This window comes from Callorhinchus milii, unplaced genomic scaffold (assembly GCF_018977255.1).
Source record: "Callorhinchus milii isolate IMCB2004 unplaced genomic scaffold, IMCB_Cmil_1.0 Scaffold8, whole genome shotgun sequence".
Classification (NCBI taxonomy): domain Eukaryota; kingdom Metazoa; phylum Chordata; class Chondrichthyes; order Chimaeriformes; family Callorhinchidae; genus Callorhinchus; species Callorhinchus milii.
This window is the reverse complement of record NW_024704749.1, coordinates 13,040,410-13,058,541: the sequence shown is the minus strand read 5'-3', so window position 1 is coordinate 13,058,541 and position 18,132 is coordinate 13,040,410. Positions and strand designations below refer to the sequence as shown.

Sequence of the window (18,132 nt, the reverse complement as noted above, 5' to 3'; positions counted from 1 at the left end):
TAATAGAGAGAAAGAAAGATTGTAACAGAAAAAGTGTGATAGAGAGGGCAAAGATTGTAATAGAGAGAGAACTGTGATATAGAGAAAGAGATCGATTCTGATAAAGTGTGTCAGAAAGAAGCAGAAAGATTGTGATGGAGAGAGAGAAAGTATAATAGAGAGGAGGAAAATTGGGCGAGAGAAGGAGAGCAATAGAGAGAAAGTGTTAGAAGGATTGGAATAGAGAGACAAAGTATGATAAGGAGCAAAAAGATTGCAATAGAGAGAAAGTGTAATAGAGAGATGGAGAGACATTCTGGTAGAGTGAAAGAGGGAAAAGGTTTATTAGAGAGGAGAAAGAGTGAAAGAGGAGAGATTAAAATAGAGAGAAAGTGTGGTAGAGAAGAGAAAGGATGCAAGAGAGAGAACGTGTTAGAAAGATTGGAATAGAGAGAGAGGACTTGTGATAGAGAAGGAGAAAGATTGCAATACAGAAAAAATGTGACAGAAGGAGAAAGATTGCGATAGAGTGGAAGTGTGATAAAGAGGAAAAATATTGCAATAGAGAGAGCAAGTGTGACAGAGAGAAAGTGTGTTAGAAAGAAGGAGAAACATTGCGATGGCGAGAAGGAGAAATATTGTGATACACAGAAAGTGTGACAGAGGCGGAAAAGGTTGTAATACAGAGAAGGCGAACGATTCAGATAGGAGTGATAGAGAGAGACAAAGTATGATGGAGAGAAGGTTGCATTAGAGGGAGAAAGATTGTGATTGAGAATAGGGGAAAGGTTGCACAAGAGAGAAGATTGCGATAGAGGAGAAAAATTCTGATAGAAAGAGTGATAGAGAGGGTAAAGATTGTAATAGAGACAAAGAGAAAGATTCTGATAGAGAGAAAGTGTGTTAGAAAGATTGGAATAGAGAGAGACAAAGTATGATAGAAAGGAGAAAGATTGCAATAGAGAGAAGGAGAAAGATTCTGATAGAAAGGAAAAGGTTGTAATAGAGAGAGAAAGCGTGATGGAGAAACATTGCGATACACAGAAAGTGCGATAGAGAAGGTGAAAGATTATGATAGCAGTGAGAGAGAGGGCAATGTTTGTAATAGAGAGACAAAGTATGATGGAGAGAAGGAGAAAGATTGCATTAGACAGTGAAAGTGTGATAGAGAGGAGATTGCGATAGTGAGGAGAAAGATTCTGATAGAGAAAGTGACAGATACGGAAAACAACAACAAGATTCCATTTAAAAAGCGCCTTTCACGTCAGGAGAACGTCCCAAGGCGCTTGGGTTGTAACAGAGAGGAGAAAGATTGTGATAGAGAGAGAAAGTGTGGTAGAGAGAAAGAGAACGATTCTGATAGAGAGAAAGTGTGTTAGAAAGATTGGAATAGAGAGAGACAAAGTATGATAGAGAGCAGAAAGATTGCAACAGAGGAAAACTGATAGAGAGGAGAAAGATTGCAATAGAGACAAAGTGTAATAGAGAGGAGAAAGATTTTGATAGAAAGGAAAAGGTTGTAATAGAAAGAGAAAGTGTGATGGAGAGAAAGTGTGTTAGAAAGAAGGAGAAACATTGCGATTGCGAGAAGGAGAAATATTGTGATAAACAGAAAGAGCGATAGATGGAAAAGGTTGTAATAGAGAGAGACAAAGTATGATGGAGAGAAGGAGAAAGATTGCAATAGAGTGAAAGTGTGATAGAGAGGAGAAAGATTGTGATAGAGAAAAGGAGAAAGATTGCACAAGAGATAGAGAGGAGAAAGATTACGATAGAGAGAAAGAAAGATTGTAACAGAGAAAAAGTGTGATAAAGAGGAGGAAGATTCTGATAGAGAGAAAGTGTGACAGACGAAAAAGGTTGTAATAGAGAGGAGAAAGATTCTGATAGAAAGGGCAAAGATTGTAATAGAAGCAGAAAAATTGCGATAAAGAAATGTGGGAGGAGGAAAATTGGGCGACAGAAGGAGAGCGATAGAGAGAGAAAGTGTGTTAGAGGAAAAAGATTGCAATAGAGAGAAAGTGATAAAGAGAAGGTGCAATAGAGAGAAGGAGAAAGATTCTGATTGAAAGAGTGATAGAAAGGTGAGAGATTAAAAGAGAAAAAGTGTGATAGAGAAGAGAAAGTTTGGAATATAGAGGGAAAGCGTGAAAGAGACGAAAGATTGTGATAGGGAGGAGAAAGATTGCAATAGAGTGATAGAGAGGAGAAAGATTTCAATAGAGAGAAAGTGTGATAATAATAATCCTTGCATTTGATATAGCGCTTTTCACGTCGGGAGGACGTCCCAAAGCGCTTCACAGAACACATTGCAAAGTGAATTGACTGTATTTTTGTGGGCAAACGCGGCAGCCAATTGTGCACAGCAACGTCCAACGTTTTTGGAGGGATTATTATTAGGCATGTGGAGTAAGGAAACTTGCCCAAGGTTTCACCCTCCCTGAAATTGAACCCAGGTGTCTCGCTCGCAAGGCGAGTGCTCTAACCATTGAGCTACAGGACTCTACTGAACAACTGAGCTCAGCCCATTAATCACTTACATCTCCCACAATTTTCAGCTGCATCTCATCTCCAAACAATTCTTAGTTGGACGTCTTTGACCAAAATCTTAATGATGTTTTAAAGACTAACATTGCAAAATAATTCCATACAGTAATTCTGTCATCACCATCTCTGAGACGAGTTACACAATACAAAGAAAAGTCAGACAGGTCAAGAGATGTTCACATTAAACCGAAGTGGATGGCAACAAAGTTCATTGATGTATGAATACCCAGTGATCATCTGGTATAAACAAGCATTAGACCAGCGTTCAAAAGCAATACAAACCTGCACTGGTTCCAGGATAACCTCTGACTGAATCGGAAACAACAGAACTAAATACTGAGAAGAGCAAAGGTTAGAAAACCAAAAGTGATAATTACCTGAGTTGCACCAGAAAGAGAAACAGTTTAAGAAAATAAACACAAAAAAGCAAGAAAAACACTATTGGGCATATGGGCAAGTGAGGACAGTTACCCTAATAAGTGTCTGACAAATATACATAGTATAAAAATAAGTTAGGAACACAAATTTAGCTTAAAGCGTCTGATGTAGTAGCCATTACAGAGACCTGGTTACAAGTTGGGCATTACTGGTAGCTAAAATTCTAGGCTGTAAAATCTTCAGAAACGATAGGGAAATTGGGAAAGGAAGGGAGCAATATGGATAACATTCAAGTACAACAGTAGACAGAAAGGATTTTAGTAAAGGTGATCAGGCCACAGAAACACTATGGGTAGAATTAAAGAACAGCAAAGGAGGGAAGACTCTGGTGGGAGTTGTCTACAGACTCCAGACAGAAACAAAACAGCAATTGTTTTTGAGACAAATTACACAATAAAAGGAGAAGCCAAACTGGCCAAGAGTTGCTCACAATTGACATGGAGAGCAGGTGGACAGTGATAATGTCGCTGAAGCTCACAAGACTGACAACACCCAAGGTTTGGACAACTTCCCTTCACAAACACTACTGACAATTTAGAGCCCACGAGAAGGTTCTCACAAATGCAGACTTACCTGATATAGTCCAGAAAGACCAGCCTGGGCCAAGCTCCACCACATGCAAACTGACCATTTCACTGCTCTGAACCACAAGCCTCCAGCAACTCATCTGCTCTCTCTAAGCTGATGAGATGACTCCTTCCTCCAATGGTTTGACTGAGCTCAGCCTCTGGGTTAAATACCCAAAGGTTCAGGTTTGACATGTGGCCAATGAGCGAATCACATTCCTCACAAGGTCCGGTTGAAGGGAATGTCCTCCCTTCACAGTTGGAAACAATCAGTATCATCACATGGGCTGTTGGCTATTGGCTGGTTCAGAGAATTCACAGGGTTTATATTAATTACTTTAGAGCATTCACACTTTCCTAGAATTTCCTATTGAATGCTTCAGAGACACCATCAAACATACCATCAAATCAGATCACAAGCACTAATAGGTGTGAGCAAGAAGGAGAAAGATTGCAATAGAGAGAAAGTGTGATAGAGAGGAGAAAGTCCTGTAGCTCAGTGGTTAGAGCATTCACTTTGCAAGTGAGAGACCTGAGTTCAATTCCAGGCAGAGGGCGAAACCTTGGGCAAGTTTCCTTACTCCACACAGAGCCTAATAATAATCCCTCCAAAACCAATAATAAATTGGTCATTTTCAATCTACGACTGTTTGTGGGACATTGCTGTGCGCAATTGGCTGCTGCGTTCGCCCACAAATATACAGTCAATTCACTTTACAGTGTGTTCTGTGGAGTGCTTTGGGACGTCCTCCCGACGTGAAAAGTGCTACATCAAATGCAAGGATTATTATTATTAAAGGTTGCGATAGAGAAAAGGAGAGAAACTGTGATAGAGAGGCAAAAGATTGTGATAGAGAGGAGAAATATTCTGACAGGAAGTGTGATAGAGAGGAGAAAGATTGCAATAGAGAGAGAAAGTGTGTTAGAAAGATTGGAATAGAGAGAGACAAAGTATGATAGAGAGGAGAAAGATTGCAATAGAGAAAGTGATAGAGAGAAGGAGAAATATTCTGATAAAGACAAAGAGTGGTAGAGGAGAGATTGCAGTAGAGAAAGTGTGATAGAGAGAAAGTGTGATAGGGAGAAGAAAGACTGGAATAGAGAGAGAGAAATTGTGAAAGATTGTAATAGAGACCAAGTGTGGCAGAGAGGGAAAAAGTTGTAATAGAGAGAGCAAGTGTGATAGAGGAAACAGATTGTAATAGAGAGAGACAAAGTACGATAGAGAGAAGGAGAAAGATTGCAACACCGAACCACCCCAGCAACCCTGACCCGGCTGCCAGCAACCTCGAGCCAGCCCCAGCAACTCCGGGTGCTGTGTGTGGGGGGCGGTGCTGTGTATGGGGTGGGACGGGAGCTGTTTGTATGTGTGTGTGGGGTGGCGGGTCTATGTGCTGAGGGGGAGCTATGTGTGTGTGGGGCGGGGGGCAGGGTATGGGGTTGTCTGTGTGTCTGGGGGTGGAGGGGCTGTGTGTGTGTGTTGGGGCAGGGTGCTATGTGTGGGGGGAGGTGCTGTGTGTGGGAGGGTTGCTGTGTGTATGTATGTATTTGTGGGGGGCGTCTGTGTGTGAGGGGGATTGTGCGTGGGGGTGGGTGGTGTGTGTGGGGGGGAGTGTTGTGTGTGGGGTGAGAGGGGAGCTGTGTGTATGTGTGTGTTGGGGGAGGGCGCCTGTGTGTGTGTGTGGGGGGGGAGGTTGTGTTTGTGTGGGGTTGGGGGCTGTGAGTGTCTGTGGGGGGTGGGGGGCTGTATGTATGTGGGGGTTAAGAATATAAGAATTACGAGCAGCAGTCGGCCATTCAGCCCCTCGAGCTGCCCCACCATTCGATAAGATTATAGCTGATCTTCAGACCTAACTCGAATTACCCGCCCTATCCCCATATCCCCTAATCCCTCTGTTTTTNAAAAATCCATCAGTCTCAGCCTTGAAGATGTTCAAGGACTGACATCTACAGCCTTGTGGGGGAATGAATTCCATAAATTCACTACCCTCTGAGTGAAGAAATGTTTCCTCAACTCTGTTCTAAAAGAATGACCCTAAATTTTAAGACTGTGACCCCTGGTTATAGATTCTCCTACCGGGGAAACAGTCCCTAAGTGTCTACTTTATCAGCCCTTTAAGAATCTTATATGTTTCAATAAGATCTCCCCTAATTCTTCTGTACTCTAGAGAATATAGCCCTAGTTTATTCAACCTATCTTCATAGGTCAGTCACCTCATCCCAGGAACTGACCGAGTGAATCTACGCTGCACCCCCTCTAGGGCAAGTATGTCCTTTTTTAAATAAGACCAAAACTGCACACAATACTCTCGGTGCGGTCTCACCAAGGCCCTATACATTTGTAGCAAGACTTCCCTACTCTTGTACTCTGAACCTTTTGCAATGAATGTTAACATGCCGTTTGCCTTTTTAGTTGCTCACTGCACCTGCAAACTAACTTTTTGAGATTAGTGTACAAGGACACCCAAATCCCTCTGCACACTAACACTATCTAATCTCTCCCCCTCAGAAAATAATCTGATTTTCTATTTTTTATACCTAGGTGAATAACTTCACACTTCCCCACATTAAATTCCATCTGCCACCTACTCGCCCACTCCCCTCGCCTATCTATATCCCATTGCAATCTTTTTGCATCATCCTCAGAGCTTACTCTCCCACCGAGTTTAGTGTCATCCGCGAATTTAGATACGTTACATTCAATGTCCTCGTCTTGATCATTAATGTAAATTGTAAATAGCTGAGGCCCAGCACTGATCCTTGTGGCACTCCACTAGTCACATCCTGCCAATTCGAGAATGACCCATTTATCTCTACTCTCTGTTTTCTACCCGTTAGCCACTCTTCAATCCATGCTAATATGTTCCCATTAATCCCATGGGCCTTAACCTTGTGTTATAGCCTTTTGTGTGGCACTTTGTCAAATGCCTTTTTAAAATCTAAATATACTACTACTGGTTCCCCCCATCTAACCTGCTAGATACATCTTCAAAAAACTCTAAAAGATTAGTTAAGCATGACTTCCCGTTTGTAAAGCCATGTTGACTCTGCCTAATCTTGTTATGGTCTTCCAGGAATCCCATAACAACATCCTTAATTAAGGACTCAAGAATTTTCCCTACCACTGAAGTTAGACTAACTGGTCTATAGTTCCCCATCTTTTCTCTCCCACCCTTCTTAAATAGTAGTGTCACGTTTGCAATCTTCCAATCAATGGGAACCGTTTCGCAATCCAGAGAATTTTGGAAGATCAAAGACAAGCCATTCACTATCTCAGTAGCCACCTCTTTTAAAACCCTGGGATGTAGGCCATCAGGTCCAGGAGATTTATCAGTTTTAAGACCTGATAATTTACCTAAAACTTTACTAATATTAATTCCCCCAAGTTGCTCGCTAACATGTTCTTCTCGGTTCCCCTCTATTCTTGGTAGGTTTTCAGTGTCTTCTAAGGTGAAGACAGTAGCAAAGCACTTGTTTAATGACTCTGCCATGTCTTTGTCCCCAACTATAATTCCCCCCATCTATGCCTGTAGCGGACCCACATTTACCCTTGACAGCCTCTTCCTCTTTATATATTTATAAAAACTCTTGCAGTCTGTCTTTATGTTCCTCACTAGTTTGCCCTGATATTCCATTTTCTCCCTCTTAATCACTTTTTTGGTTCTCCTTTGTTGATCCCTAAAGTTCTCCCAATCCTTGGGCTTACTACTCATCTTAGCTGTTTTATAGGCTTCTTCCTTTAACTTTATACTTTCCCTAACTGCTCTAGTTAGCCACAGTTGGCCCCCTTTCCTGTGGCATTCTTATTCCTCAAAGGAATACGTGTTCGCTGGGAATTGTGCACTATCTCCTTAAACGTCTGCCATTGCTGGTCAACTGTCAAATTCTTAAGTCTAATTTCCCAGTTAGTTTGGCTAAATCCTCTCATACCAGCAACATTGGCTGTACTTAAGTTTAAAACCTTTGCTTCGGACTTAACTATTTCTCTCTCTAACTTAATGCTAAATTCCATCATATTATGATCACTTTGCCCAAGAGGAGCCTTAATTTCCAGTTTGCTGATCACCTGCTTCATTACACAAAACAAGGTCTAATATGGCCTGTTCTCTGGTCGGCCCCTTGGCAAACTGATCAAGATAATTATTCCTAATACATTCTATAAATTCTTCCTCTATCATACTTTTCCCAATTTGGTTGTCCCAATCTATGTGCAGATTAAAATCATCCACAATTAATGTTTTTCCTTTACTCTACGCTCTGCTAATTTCCTGATTTATACCTTGAGAGATACTGTAACTGCTCTTCGGGGGTCTATAAACTACTCCCAATGGAGTTTTCTGCCCCTTGTTGTTACGTACCTCTACCCATACTGACTACTTTTCCTGCTTTTCGGATTTAAAATCTTTCCTCTCTACTGTTTTTATCTACTGGGTTGAGGCTCTGTTTGTGGGGGTGTGTGTGTGGGTGAGGTTTGTGTGTGGGGGAGGGGGTGTTCTGTGTGTATGTGTGTGTCTGTGTGGGGGGGCTGTATGTGTGTGGGGGGGGAGGTCTATGTGTGTGGGGGGGGCTGTGCATGTGAGTGGGCAGTCTACAACCCACATGCCCCATACACTTTCGCTCCTGCCTTTAAGACAGCGACGACCTCGCTTTAATTCCTAAATACGGTCTACAGACTGAAATCCTGCCTACATCATGACCCCACCACGCACTCGTCACCAGCCCCGACCCTCACGTGTCACAAGTACCGATCCCGCCCATCACGCGTCACCAGCCCCGCCCCTCACGTGTCACAAGTACCGATCCCGCCCACCCAGTCACGAGCCCCGCCCCTCACGTGTCACAAGTCCCGATCCCGCCCACTCGCGTCACCAGCACCGCCCATCACGTGTCACAAGTCCCGATCCCGCCCACCCCGCGTCATCAGTCCCGCCCCTCACGTGTCACAAACCTCCCGCCCACCCAGTCACCAGTCCCGCCCCTCACGTGTCACAAGCCCTGGTCCCGCCCACCCAGTCACCAGCACCGCCCCTCACGTGTCACAAGCCCCGGTCCCGCCCACCCAGTCACCAGCCCCGCCCCTTACGTGTCACAAGTCCCGATCCCGCCCACCTCGCGTCACCAGTACCGCACCTCACGTGTCACAAGTCCCGGTCCCGCCCACCCGTATCACTAGCCCCCGCCCCTTACGTGTCACCACCCCCGGTCCCGCCCACCCCGTCACTAGCCCCGCCCACTCCGTCACTAGCCCCGCCCCTGTCTGGCTCCTGTTTGCAGCTGATTGAGTTTAATAAACTATTGCACTTTAAACCCGTTTCCCGCGTTGTTCCCGGAGAGCGGTTATTAGGGAATCCCAATGTCAATGCCAAACCCCATGGATATGATTGGGATAAATGCAGAATTAGGAACATTTTGCACCAGTTTTCGGGGTCAATTTACGTCGTTCCTCTAATTTTTTTGACATGAATCAAGATTCATGTCAAAAATCAGGAGTCCTGTAGCTCAGTGGTTAGAGCACTCGCTTTGCAAGTGAGAGACCTGAGTTCAATTCCAGGCAGAGGGCGAAACCTTGGGCAAGTTTCCTTACTCCACACAGAGCCTAATAATAATCCCTCCAAAAACCAAAAACAATAATAAATTGGTCATTTTCAATCCACGACTGTTTGTGGGACATTGCTGTGCGCAATTGGCTGCCGCGTTCGCCCACAAATATACAGTCAATTCACTTTACAGTATATTCTGTGAAGCGCTTTGGGACGTCCTCCCGACGTGAAAAGCGCTATATCAAATGCAAGGATTATTATTATTATTATTATTATTTCAAAAAAGGAATGATTTCCCACTGACGCAAGAGGTTTTTTATTAACCGCGAAAAATAATTTAAACAAAGATGTTTTATTATTTTTTTGTTACCTGGAGGATGAAGCATCACCGGGAAAGGCGCGAGGTCTCGAACCCCGGCCCCAAGTCTAGGTGGGGCCGGGAAGGGGGGTGAGGGTCTGCGCACGCACATGCGAGGCTGTCTGTATAAAATCTCTTAAAACACAAAGGGAAAACTCAGCAAATCTCAAGTTGCACAAAATCAGCTTCAAACCAACAAATAAAAGCCCAGAATTTACTGTTGTTCGACTATAGAAGTTGTAGTATAATAATAATGAATATTAAACAAATGCAGAATGGAGAAAGTACTGACAGTCACGGTATAGAACACATCTAGTTTTCTCTGTGTGTGAAAAAGGAACAAGACGGCTTTGGGAAAGGGCAGAGGGTCCCCTTTTATCAGTAAATGACAACAGAGGTAACGGTCCGAGGTACTGGTCGACACAGGATCTCGACTGAGCAACAAGTCGCTAGATTCTAACAAGGCCTCCCAAGACACAGAGGGCAACCCTCAAGAATAGCAACTAATGAGCAAGTGGCTTAAACTCAAGGACCTCGGTACCATCCTGGGATACTGATAAGAAATAACCAGTCACTTAAAAGGAATGTACTAATAATCCCACACAACAAAATAACAAGCACCAGATACAGCCCTAAACTAATCCAATTTATGTATTAAGACACGACAAGGGGAAGACCTCGTGGAGACTGAAGTCAGGCCGGCCCGAGCCAGAGGGTTAATTGACCCTCTGGTCACGGTGTATACCGTGATTGGTGGCAATGGTGTATGGAGGTTGCAGTGCAATAGGGTTAAAGTTAGTGAAGTCCAGAGCAAGACAGCTGTGAGAACTAAGGAAGGGTGAAAACACAGAAGACTTGTTTGCAGAAAAGACAAAGTGCTGAATCAACATAGTCCTGAATCAGCAAAGTCCAGTAGTAACGCTTTGCTCTGAAGTTAGTTATAGTTGTGTAGTCTTTTTATATTATTGTGCTGTTTCCTATTTTATATCTTTTATACACCATATGTGTGCTCATAATTGCTACGTAATAAAGCATTACTGGATTCAGACAATAAACACGATGTGTTCCACCGATACGGAATATTGAGATCAAATTCAGTTGCAAATGGAGACGCGATTGTCTCACACAATCGCAAACCCGAACCGGCCCCAGCGACCCCCAGCGACCCCGAGCCAACCCCGAGCCAACCCCAAACGAGCCCCAGCGACCCCGAACCAACTCTCTCTCTCCCCATAGCCCTGATCAACCCCACTCCCCCGCTCTCTCCCGCTGTTCGGCCGATTGACAGGAGAACTGACCAATGGGTGTAAAGCTTTGGCTGCCATGACAATGAGCAGCCAATGAGCGGCTGGAGCGTGGCCCGGGGGCGTGTGGCTATTTTGAGACTGCGCGCGCAGTGCCTGGGCCTCAGCGGCGATGGTGGGTTCGGGCGGTGTCCGCGCTGCTGCCGCGGCCCTGACCCTCGGGATCCTGGCGTCGCTGCTCTTCCCGCAGATGAGGAGCGGCTTCCAGCTGCTCCGCTGCCGGCTGTTGGGGGGCGAGGTTCAAGGCCACATCTCCGGCCTCAGCCTGGCCCACAGCGGCCTGGATTTCACACAACTATCCGACACCTTGGCCTTTACACACGAGCCGTCGCCAGGTGAGAGCGCGCAGCCGCGCTGGGCCCGAGCCGAGCCGGTGTGGGGTCAGGGCAGGGCTCGTGTGGGGCCGGTGGCTTCGTTAAGGGGATTAATGGCTGTTTGTAAACACACGATGGTTTAGAGATAAAACAGCTGCTGCCCATCAGGGGACCGGGTGGGAGTTGTGGGTAAGAATAGCAACAACAACAACAACAACAAGATTACATGTGTATCGGCCTTTCACGTCGGGAGGACGTCCCAAGGCGCTGATAAGGGGGAGAAAGGACAGTTGAGGGTCGAACAAGATGCCCAGGTTCCCAACTGCCTTTGGTGAGGTGGACTGTGCCACTGCAGATGTTGATGCTCTTCAGGCCTTTCATGCTGAGCTGTGCTGCCCACGAGGAAGCTGCGGGGAGTTCCAGCTCCTTCCACCCACTTTAGTGAGGGCACAAATCTACTCTGTGAAGGGAATGAAGGGGCTGGACTGAGAAGGTTAAAGACACAAAATTTGGTAAACAGTAATGTAGTTTCAGATAACTACAACATAGAAAGTTGGAAATAACCTACGATCCTTCTTGGGTGGGGGAGGGGTGATGCATGGCGTCTCCTTGGAGCTGAACTGGTTCTAAGGTGACCTGCTTGCCGTCGGAATTGAGTCCACTTTCTGTGGCGGTCTCCGGTCCAGTTTCCTGAGCCAGGCAGGTCCACAGTACTCCAGGGCTTGCTGATGACAGCCTGGCTCATCAGGAGGGCACAGATCAGTCTCTAGTGGTAGAAGTTCTTCCCACTGAGCTCCACGGGCTGCAGATCATCCAGAACTATGTAGCCCGTGTCCTCTCCCGCACCAGGCTCTGCGAGCCTATCACCCCCATCCTCGCCTGATTCCACTGTTTCCCCATCACTCAGCGGATACAGTTCAAGATCCTGGTCCTCATCATCAAAGCCCTTGAAAACCTTGCTCTTCCCTACCTCTGTGATCTCCTAACCACAACCGCTCAGCGGGCTCCGGCCTGCTTCACGTCCCCCGCCTTGCCTGCCTCCCATTGGCGGGCGAGCCTTCACCCTCTCTGCATCTAACCTTTGGAAATCCATCCCTCCGCCCCCCCCCCCCACTCCCTTGCCTCCTTCAAGACCTGTCTTTTATTGTGCATTTGGTTACCCTCCTACCCCTACCCTCTGCCCTTCACCCCTCCTGATCCCAACCACCAGTTTGGGTGCTGAACCCTAACTGTCCAGCGCCTTGGGACGTCCTCCTGACGTGAAAGGTGCTGTACAAATGTAATTTGTTATTGTTAACCCTGTGAAGGGCTTTGAGACAGCTTAACAACATAAGGTATTACACCAATATTCTACAGACATAAATAACAAAAGAAAAATCAAAATAGGAATAGGGCCACTAAAGGATGGACAAGTTAAGATCACAGACAGCGAAATGGCAGGAATATTAAATAATTACTTTGCCTCAGTATTCACCAGGGAGACGGATCAGGTGGACATGGCAGTAGAAGAGATCTAAAATAATATAAATACATTTAAGATACAAAGGAGAGATATAATCGAAAAACTAACGAAACTCAGAGATGATAAAACCCCTGGTCCAGATAGATTGCATCTGCGTATATTAAAAGAATCGAGGGAAGAGATAGCAGAGGCGCAATTACACATATATAATAACTCATTAGAAAAGGGAGTAGTACCAGAGGACTGGAAGATAGATAATGTCATACCTATATTTAAAAAGGGAGATAGAACAAGCCCAGGGAACTACAGACCTATCAGCTTAGCATCGGTGGTAGGAAAGGTAATGGAATCCTTAGTGAAGAAGGCAACAGAAAAACATCTAGAAATGGAAAACATAATAAAGAATAGTCAGCACGGGTTTCAAAAAGGAAGGTCATGCTTTCAAGGGGTAACAGAAAGAGTAGACAAGGGGAATGGGGTAGATGTAATATATTTAAATTTCCAAAAGGCATTCGATAAGGTACCACATAATAGACTAATGAATAAGGTCAGAGCATGTGGAGCCAGGGGAAAAATAGCAGAATTGATAGCAAGCTGACTACAAAACAGCAAACAGAGAGTAGGGGTAAAGGGTAGCTACTCAGACTGGCAGGGGGTGGGCAGTGGTGTTCCACAAGGATCGGTATTCGGACCCACTGTTGTTCACAATATACATTAATGATTTGGATTCGGGAATCAACAACAAATTTCAAAATTTGCGGACGACACCAAATTGGGGGAAGTAGTTAATACAGAGGAGGATTGCAACAAATTACAGTACGACATTAATAAACTTACTGAATGGGCATTTAAATGGCAAATGCATTTCAATGTAGAACAGTGTGAGGTGGTACATTTTGGTAGAAGGAATAAGGAAGTCACATCTTGTAAAATAAAAACCTAAATGTGGTAGAGGAGCAAAGGACCTAGAGGTACACATACACAACTCACTAAAAGTAGCAACGCAGGCTAATAAAGCCATAAAAAAAGCAAACCAGGCATTGGCGTTCATTTCTAGAGGGATAGAAATGAAAAGCAGGGAAGTTATGGTAAACCTCCATAGGACCTTGGTTAGATCACACTTAGAAGACTATGTGCAGTTCTGATCATTATAGAAAGGATGTAGAGGCCTCGGAGAGGGGGCAAAGGAGATTCACAAGGATGATCCCAGAACTGAGAGGTTATACCCATCAGGAAAGGCTGAACATGCTGGGATCTTTTCTCTTGAAAAGAGGAGGGTAAGGGGTGACCTGATAGAAGTCTTTAAAAAGATGAAAGGTTTTGATAGGGTCGATATTTCCATTTGTGCGGGAGACCAAAACCAGGGGCCATCACTATAAAATATTCACAAATCGATCAAATAGGTAAGTTGGAAGAAATTTATTCACACAGAGAGTAGTGAGAATGTGGAACCTGCTACCACAAGGAGTTGTTGAGGCAAATAGCATAGATGTATTTAGGGGGAAGCTACAGAGGTACATGAGGGAGAAAGGAATAGAAGGTTATGCGTGAAGGCTTAGTTGAAGAATGGCAGGAAGAGGCTCACGTGGAGCATAAACACCGGTATAGACCAGTTGGGCTGAATGGCCTGTTTCTGTGCTGTATATTCCAATGTATCAAATGTAAAGATTATTATTTTAACTGCTTAAGACTCCAGCTGTACCTCCACACATTCTGGGATCCCCAAGCCTTCTCTTGCTGACATGTACCTAATACACTTCAGAATTAGGAAAGTATCACGAGTTCCTCCGAGGAGAGAGTGCACATTCCATTCTAATCCGTGGGAATTTCCACATGTACATGGAACTCTTGTTTGGTTTGGATACTCTTAAGCAAGGTCATGGATTTCTACATCTGTGCGACACCCAGCTACACCCAAAAAATCCACGAGGGATGTGGATGGGTGAGCTCGCTAGGGTGAGGGTGAGCTCGCTGGGAACATTAAGTCTGATTATAAAAGATTTTACGAATACATTAAGAGGAATCGGCTGGTGAGGGTAAATGTAGGTCCACTTCAGTCAGAGACGGGAGAAGTTGAAATGGGGGATAAGGACATGGCAGAGTCCCTAAATGGGTACTATGCATCTGTCTTCACCCTAGAAGACACAACAAGTCTGCCAACTATAGAGATGCACCAAGGGGATAAGGACTGGGAGCAACTTAGGGAAATTTTCATTAGTGGAGAACTGGTGCTAGGGAAACTGTTAGCACTAAAAAGTGACAAATCCCATGGACCGGATGGTTTGCCTCCCAGGGTTTTAAAAGAGGGAGCTTATGAGATAGTGGAGGCCTTGTGTCTGACCTTCCCAAATTCCTTGGATGCTTCCCAGATTCCCCATGGATTGGAAGATTGCAAATGTCACACCACTATTTAAAAAAGCTGGAAAGGAAAAGATGGGGAACTACAGGCAGTTAGTCTCACATCAGTGATAGGAAAATTTTTAGAATCATTGATTAAGGATGTGGTAGTGCGGTATTTAGGGCACAATATAATTAGGCCAAGTCAACACGGCTTTACAAAAGGGACGTCATGTTTGACAAATCTCATAGAGTTTTTTGAGGATATTTCCAGTAAACTAGATAAGGGTGAATCAGTGGATGTGGTCTATTTGGATTTTCAGAAGGCATTCGATAAGGTGCCGCATAAAAGGTTAGTCCAAAGGATAAGGGTCTATGGAATTGGGGGGAGCATATTAACGTGGATTGGGGAATGGTTAACGGGTAGGAAACAAAGAGTAGGGATAAGCAGGTCCTTTTCAGATTGGCGGGATGTGACTAGTGGAGTGCCACAAAGATCAGTCCTTGGGCCTCAGCTATTTACCATCTACATCAACAATCTAGATGAGGATATCAAAGTTAATATATCTAAATTCGCGGATGACACAAAACTAGGAGGAAGTGTCAACACAGAGGATGACATTAAAAAAATGCAGCGAGACATAGATAGGTTAGGTGATTGGGCAGGTAGGTGGCAGATGAAGTATAATGTAGGGAAGTGCAAAGTCATCCACCTAGGAAGCAAAAACAGTAGAGGGGGTTATTTTTTAGAAGGGGAGAGATTGGAATGTGTTAGCGTCCAGAGGGACTTGGGTGTCCTTTTACACCAATCACAGAAAATTAGTCTGCAGGTGCAGCAGCAATTAGGAAGGCGAACGGTATGTTAGCATTCATTGTGAAAGGATTAGAGTATAAGAGTAGGGAAGTCTTGCTGCAACTGTATAGGGCCCTGTGAGACCACACCTGGAATACTGCATCCAGTTTTGGTCTCCTCATTTAAGGAAGGATGTACTTGCCCTGGAAGGGGTGCAGCGTAGATTTACTAGGTTAGTACCAGGGATGAAGGGGATGAGTTACGAGAATAGGCTGACCAATTTGGGCCGATATTCTCTGGAATATACAAGAATTAGAGGGGATCTTATAGAAACCTATAAGATCATCAAAGGGCATGATAAGAGTAGATAGTGGGAGATTGTTTCCCCGGTTGGAGAAACTAAAACCTGGGGTCACAACCTTAAAATCAGAGGCAGCCCTTTCGCACTGAGTGGAGGAAAAACTTCTTCAGTCAAAGGGAGGTGAATGTATGGAACTCACTACCCCAAAGGGCTGTTGACGCTCAGTCCTTGAACATATTCAAGACTGAGATAGATAGATTTCTTATTGCAAAAGTGATTAAGGGATATGGGGATAAGGCAGGTCAGGTTATTAGCTGGAGTTAGATTAGAGGATCAGCCATGATTGAATGGCGGGGCAGGCTCGAAGGGCCGAATGGCCTACTCCTGCTCCTACATGTTATGTTATGTCAACTACTAATTTAATTTCCAATGAAATAAAAAATAAAAATGTTTTAATTTCAGAAGTGCAGTTGGAAGCTAAAGCTGCTCTACACCAGGCCCTGGAAATGAAGCGTCTGGGGAAACGGGAGAAGGCACACAGACTGTTCTTGCATTCCCTCAATATGGATCCTAATTATGTTGATGCCTTAAATGAGTTGGGTATTTTTTTGGAAGAGAACAGGGATGTTATTCAGGCAGACCATTTATACTCAAAAGCCTTGACTATCTCTCCATGCAATGAGAAAGCGCTGGTAAACCGAGACAGAACATTACCACTGGTCGATGAAATTGACCAAAGACAATTTAGTGTTCTTGACAGCAAAGTTAAAAGGATTCTGGCTATACCCAAATGGAATGCGGCATTGTGTCGTGTGATGGAAGAGAGTTATTATCACTATATTTATCATACTGTGGCTATTGAAGGAAACACATTAACCCTGTCCGAGATCAGGCACATCATAGAAACTAGGTACGCGGTGCCTGGGAAGAGTCTGGTGGAACAGAATGAAGTGATCGGTGTAGATGCAGCCATGAAATATATTAACAAGTCTCTCATGTCCAGGATTGGATCAGTTAATATCAATGACATTTTAGAAATTCATAGAAGAGTATTGGGTTATGTAGACCCTGTTGAAGCTGGAAGGTTTCGAACAAATCAGGTGTTTGTCGGTCACCATATCCCTCCTCACCCCAGGGATGTGGAGAAACACATGGAGGAATTGGTACAATGGCTAAATTCTGAAGAAGCCACGAATCTTCATCCTGTAGAATTTGCAGCCCTTGCACATTATAAGCTTGTTTACATACACCCCTTTGTAGATGGGAATGGAAGGACATCACGTTTACTGATGAATGTTATTCTAATGCAGGCTGGTTACCCACCCATTACCATTCGTAAAGAGCAGCGTTCTGAGTATTACAGTGCATTGGACTTGGCCAATGAAGGGGATGTAAAACCATTTATTAGGTTTATTGGAAAATGCACGGAAATGACACTGGACTTGTTGATCATTGCAACCACTGATCACTCAGTTGATAAAGGTTTACCTGAAGCCAATCCAAATCATTCAGATTACACACAGACCATTCTGGTTACAAATTAATCATCTCATTACATCATGTTTCCTTCTGAAGTCTTAACAGTCTAATTTTGAAAAATAGCACAGTATTCCCCAAAGAATTTTGCTGGACCCATTGAGCAAATTGAAGTTGAAATCCTTAGTGATAACTAAAATATATATTCCAAAGGGTGAAGTGAGCAGCACATGTATGATTGCTTTCTTGATCAAATTAGCAGATTTTTCAATGAACAAAGACCAACACAATCAAATATTGTATCTCTTTGTTTTGTATATGGTGACTTGGTAAATTCCTCAACTTCTTACGTTGAGTTCTGACATCAGATAATGTGGCACTGTGTTACGTCACGTACCCAGGAATTCCAATGCTACTAGTCTGAACGAAACAAGCATTCTGATCAGAATCTTTAAATCCAATTTGTTGATGTACTTGTGACTCTAATGCTTTTTGTAACATTGTTTCTCAAGTGTGAATCCTCTGCAGCATCTGATCCGCTCACATTTGCTCATCTGTTACCTATATTATATACAGACTGTTTGCTCAAAACCACAATGATGCATCACAGTGATGTCGAGTTCTGGCTCTTTGTTCTGTTCCACATTAAAATTTAATTGCATTTTGAATTTACAAACCATGCGAGAAACTGATGTAATGATTATTAAATTATATTGG

The 18,132-nt window shown here is 44.1% G+C and overlaps 1 protein-coding gene across 1 annotated transcript; it reads left to right on the top strand.

The window, feature by feature from the left end:
• Positions 1-10,797: 10,797 nt before the first annotated feature.
• On the top strand, positions 10,798-18,087 carry ficd (FIC domain protein adenylyltransferase). Its single transcript, XM_007901738.2, has 2 exons — positions 10,798-11,067; positions 16,402-18,087. Exons 1-2 carry the CDS (start codon positions 10,845-10,847, stop codon positions 17,481-17,483), a joined length of 1,305 nt encoding a protein of 434 aa, XP_007899929.1. The 5' UTR covers positions 10,798-10,844; the 3' UTR covers positions 17,484-18,087.
• Positions 18,088-18,132: the final 45 nt, after the last annotated feature.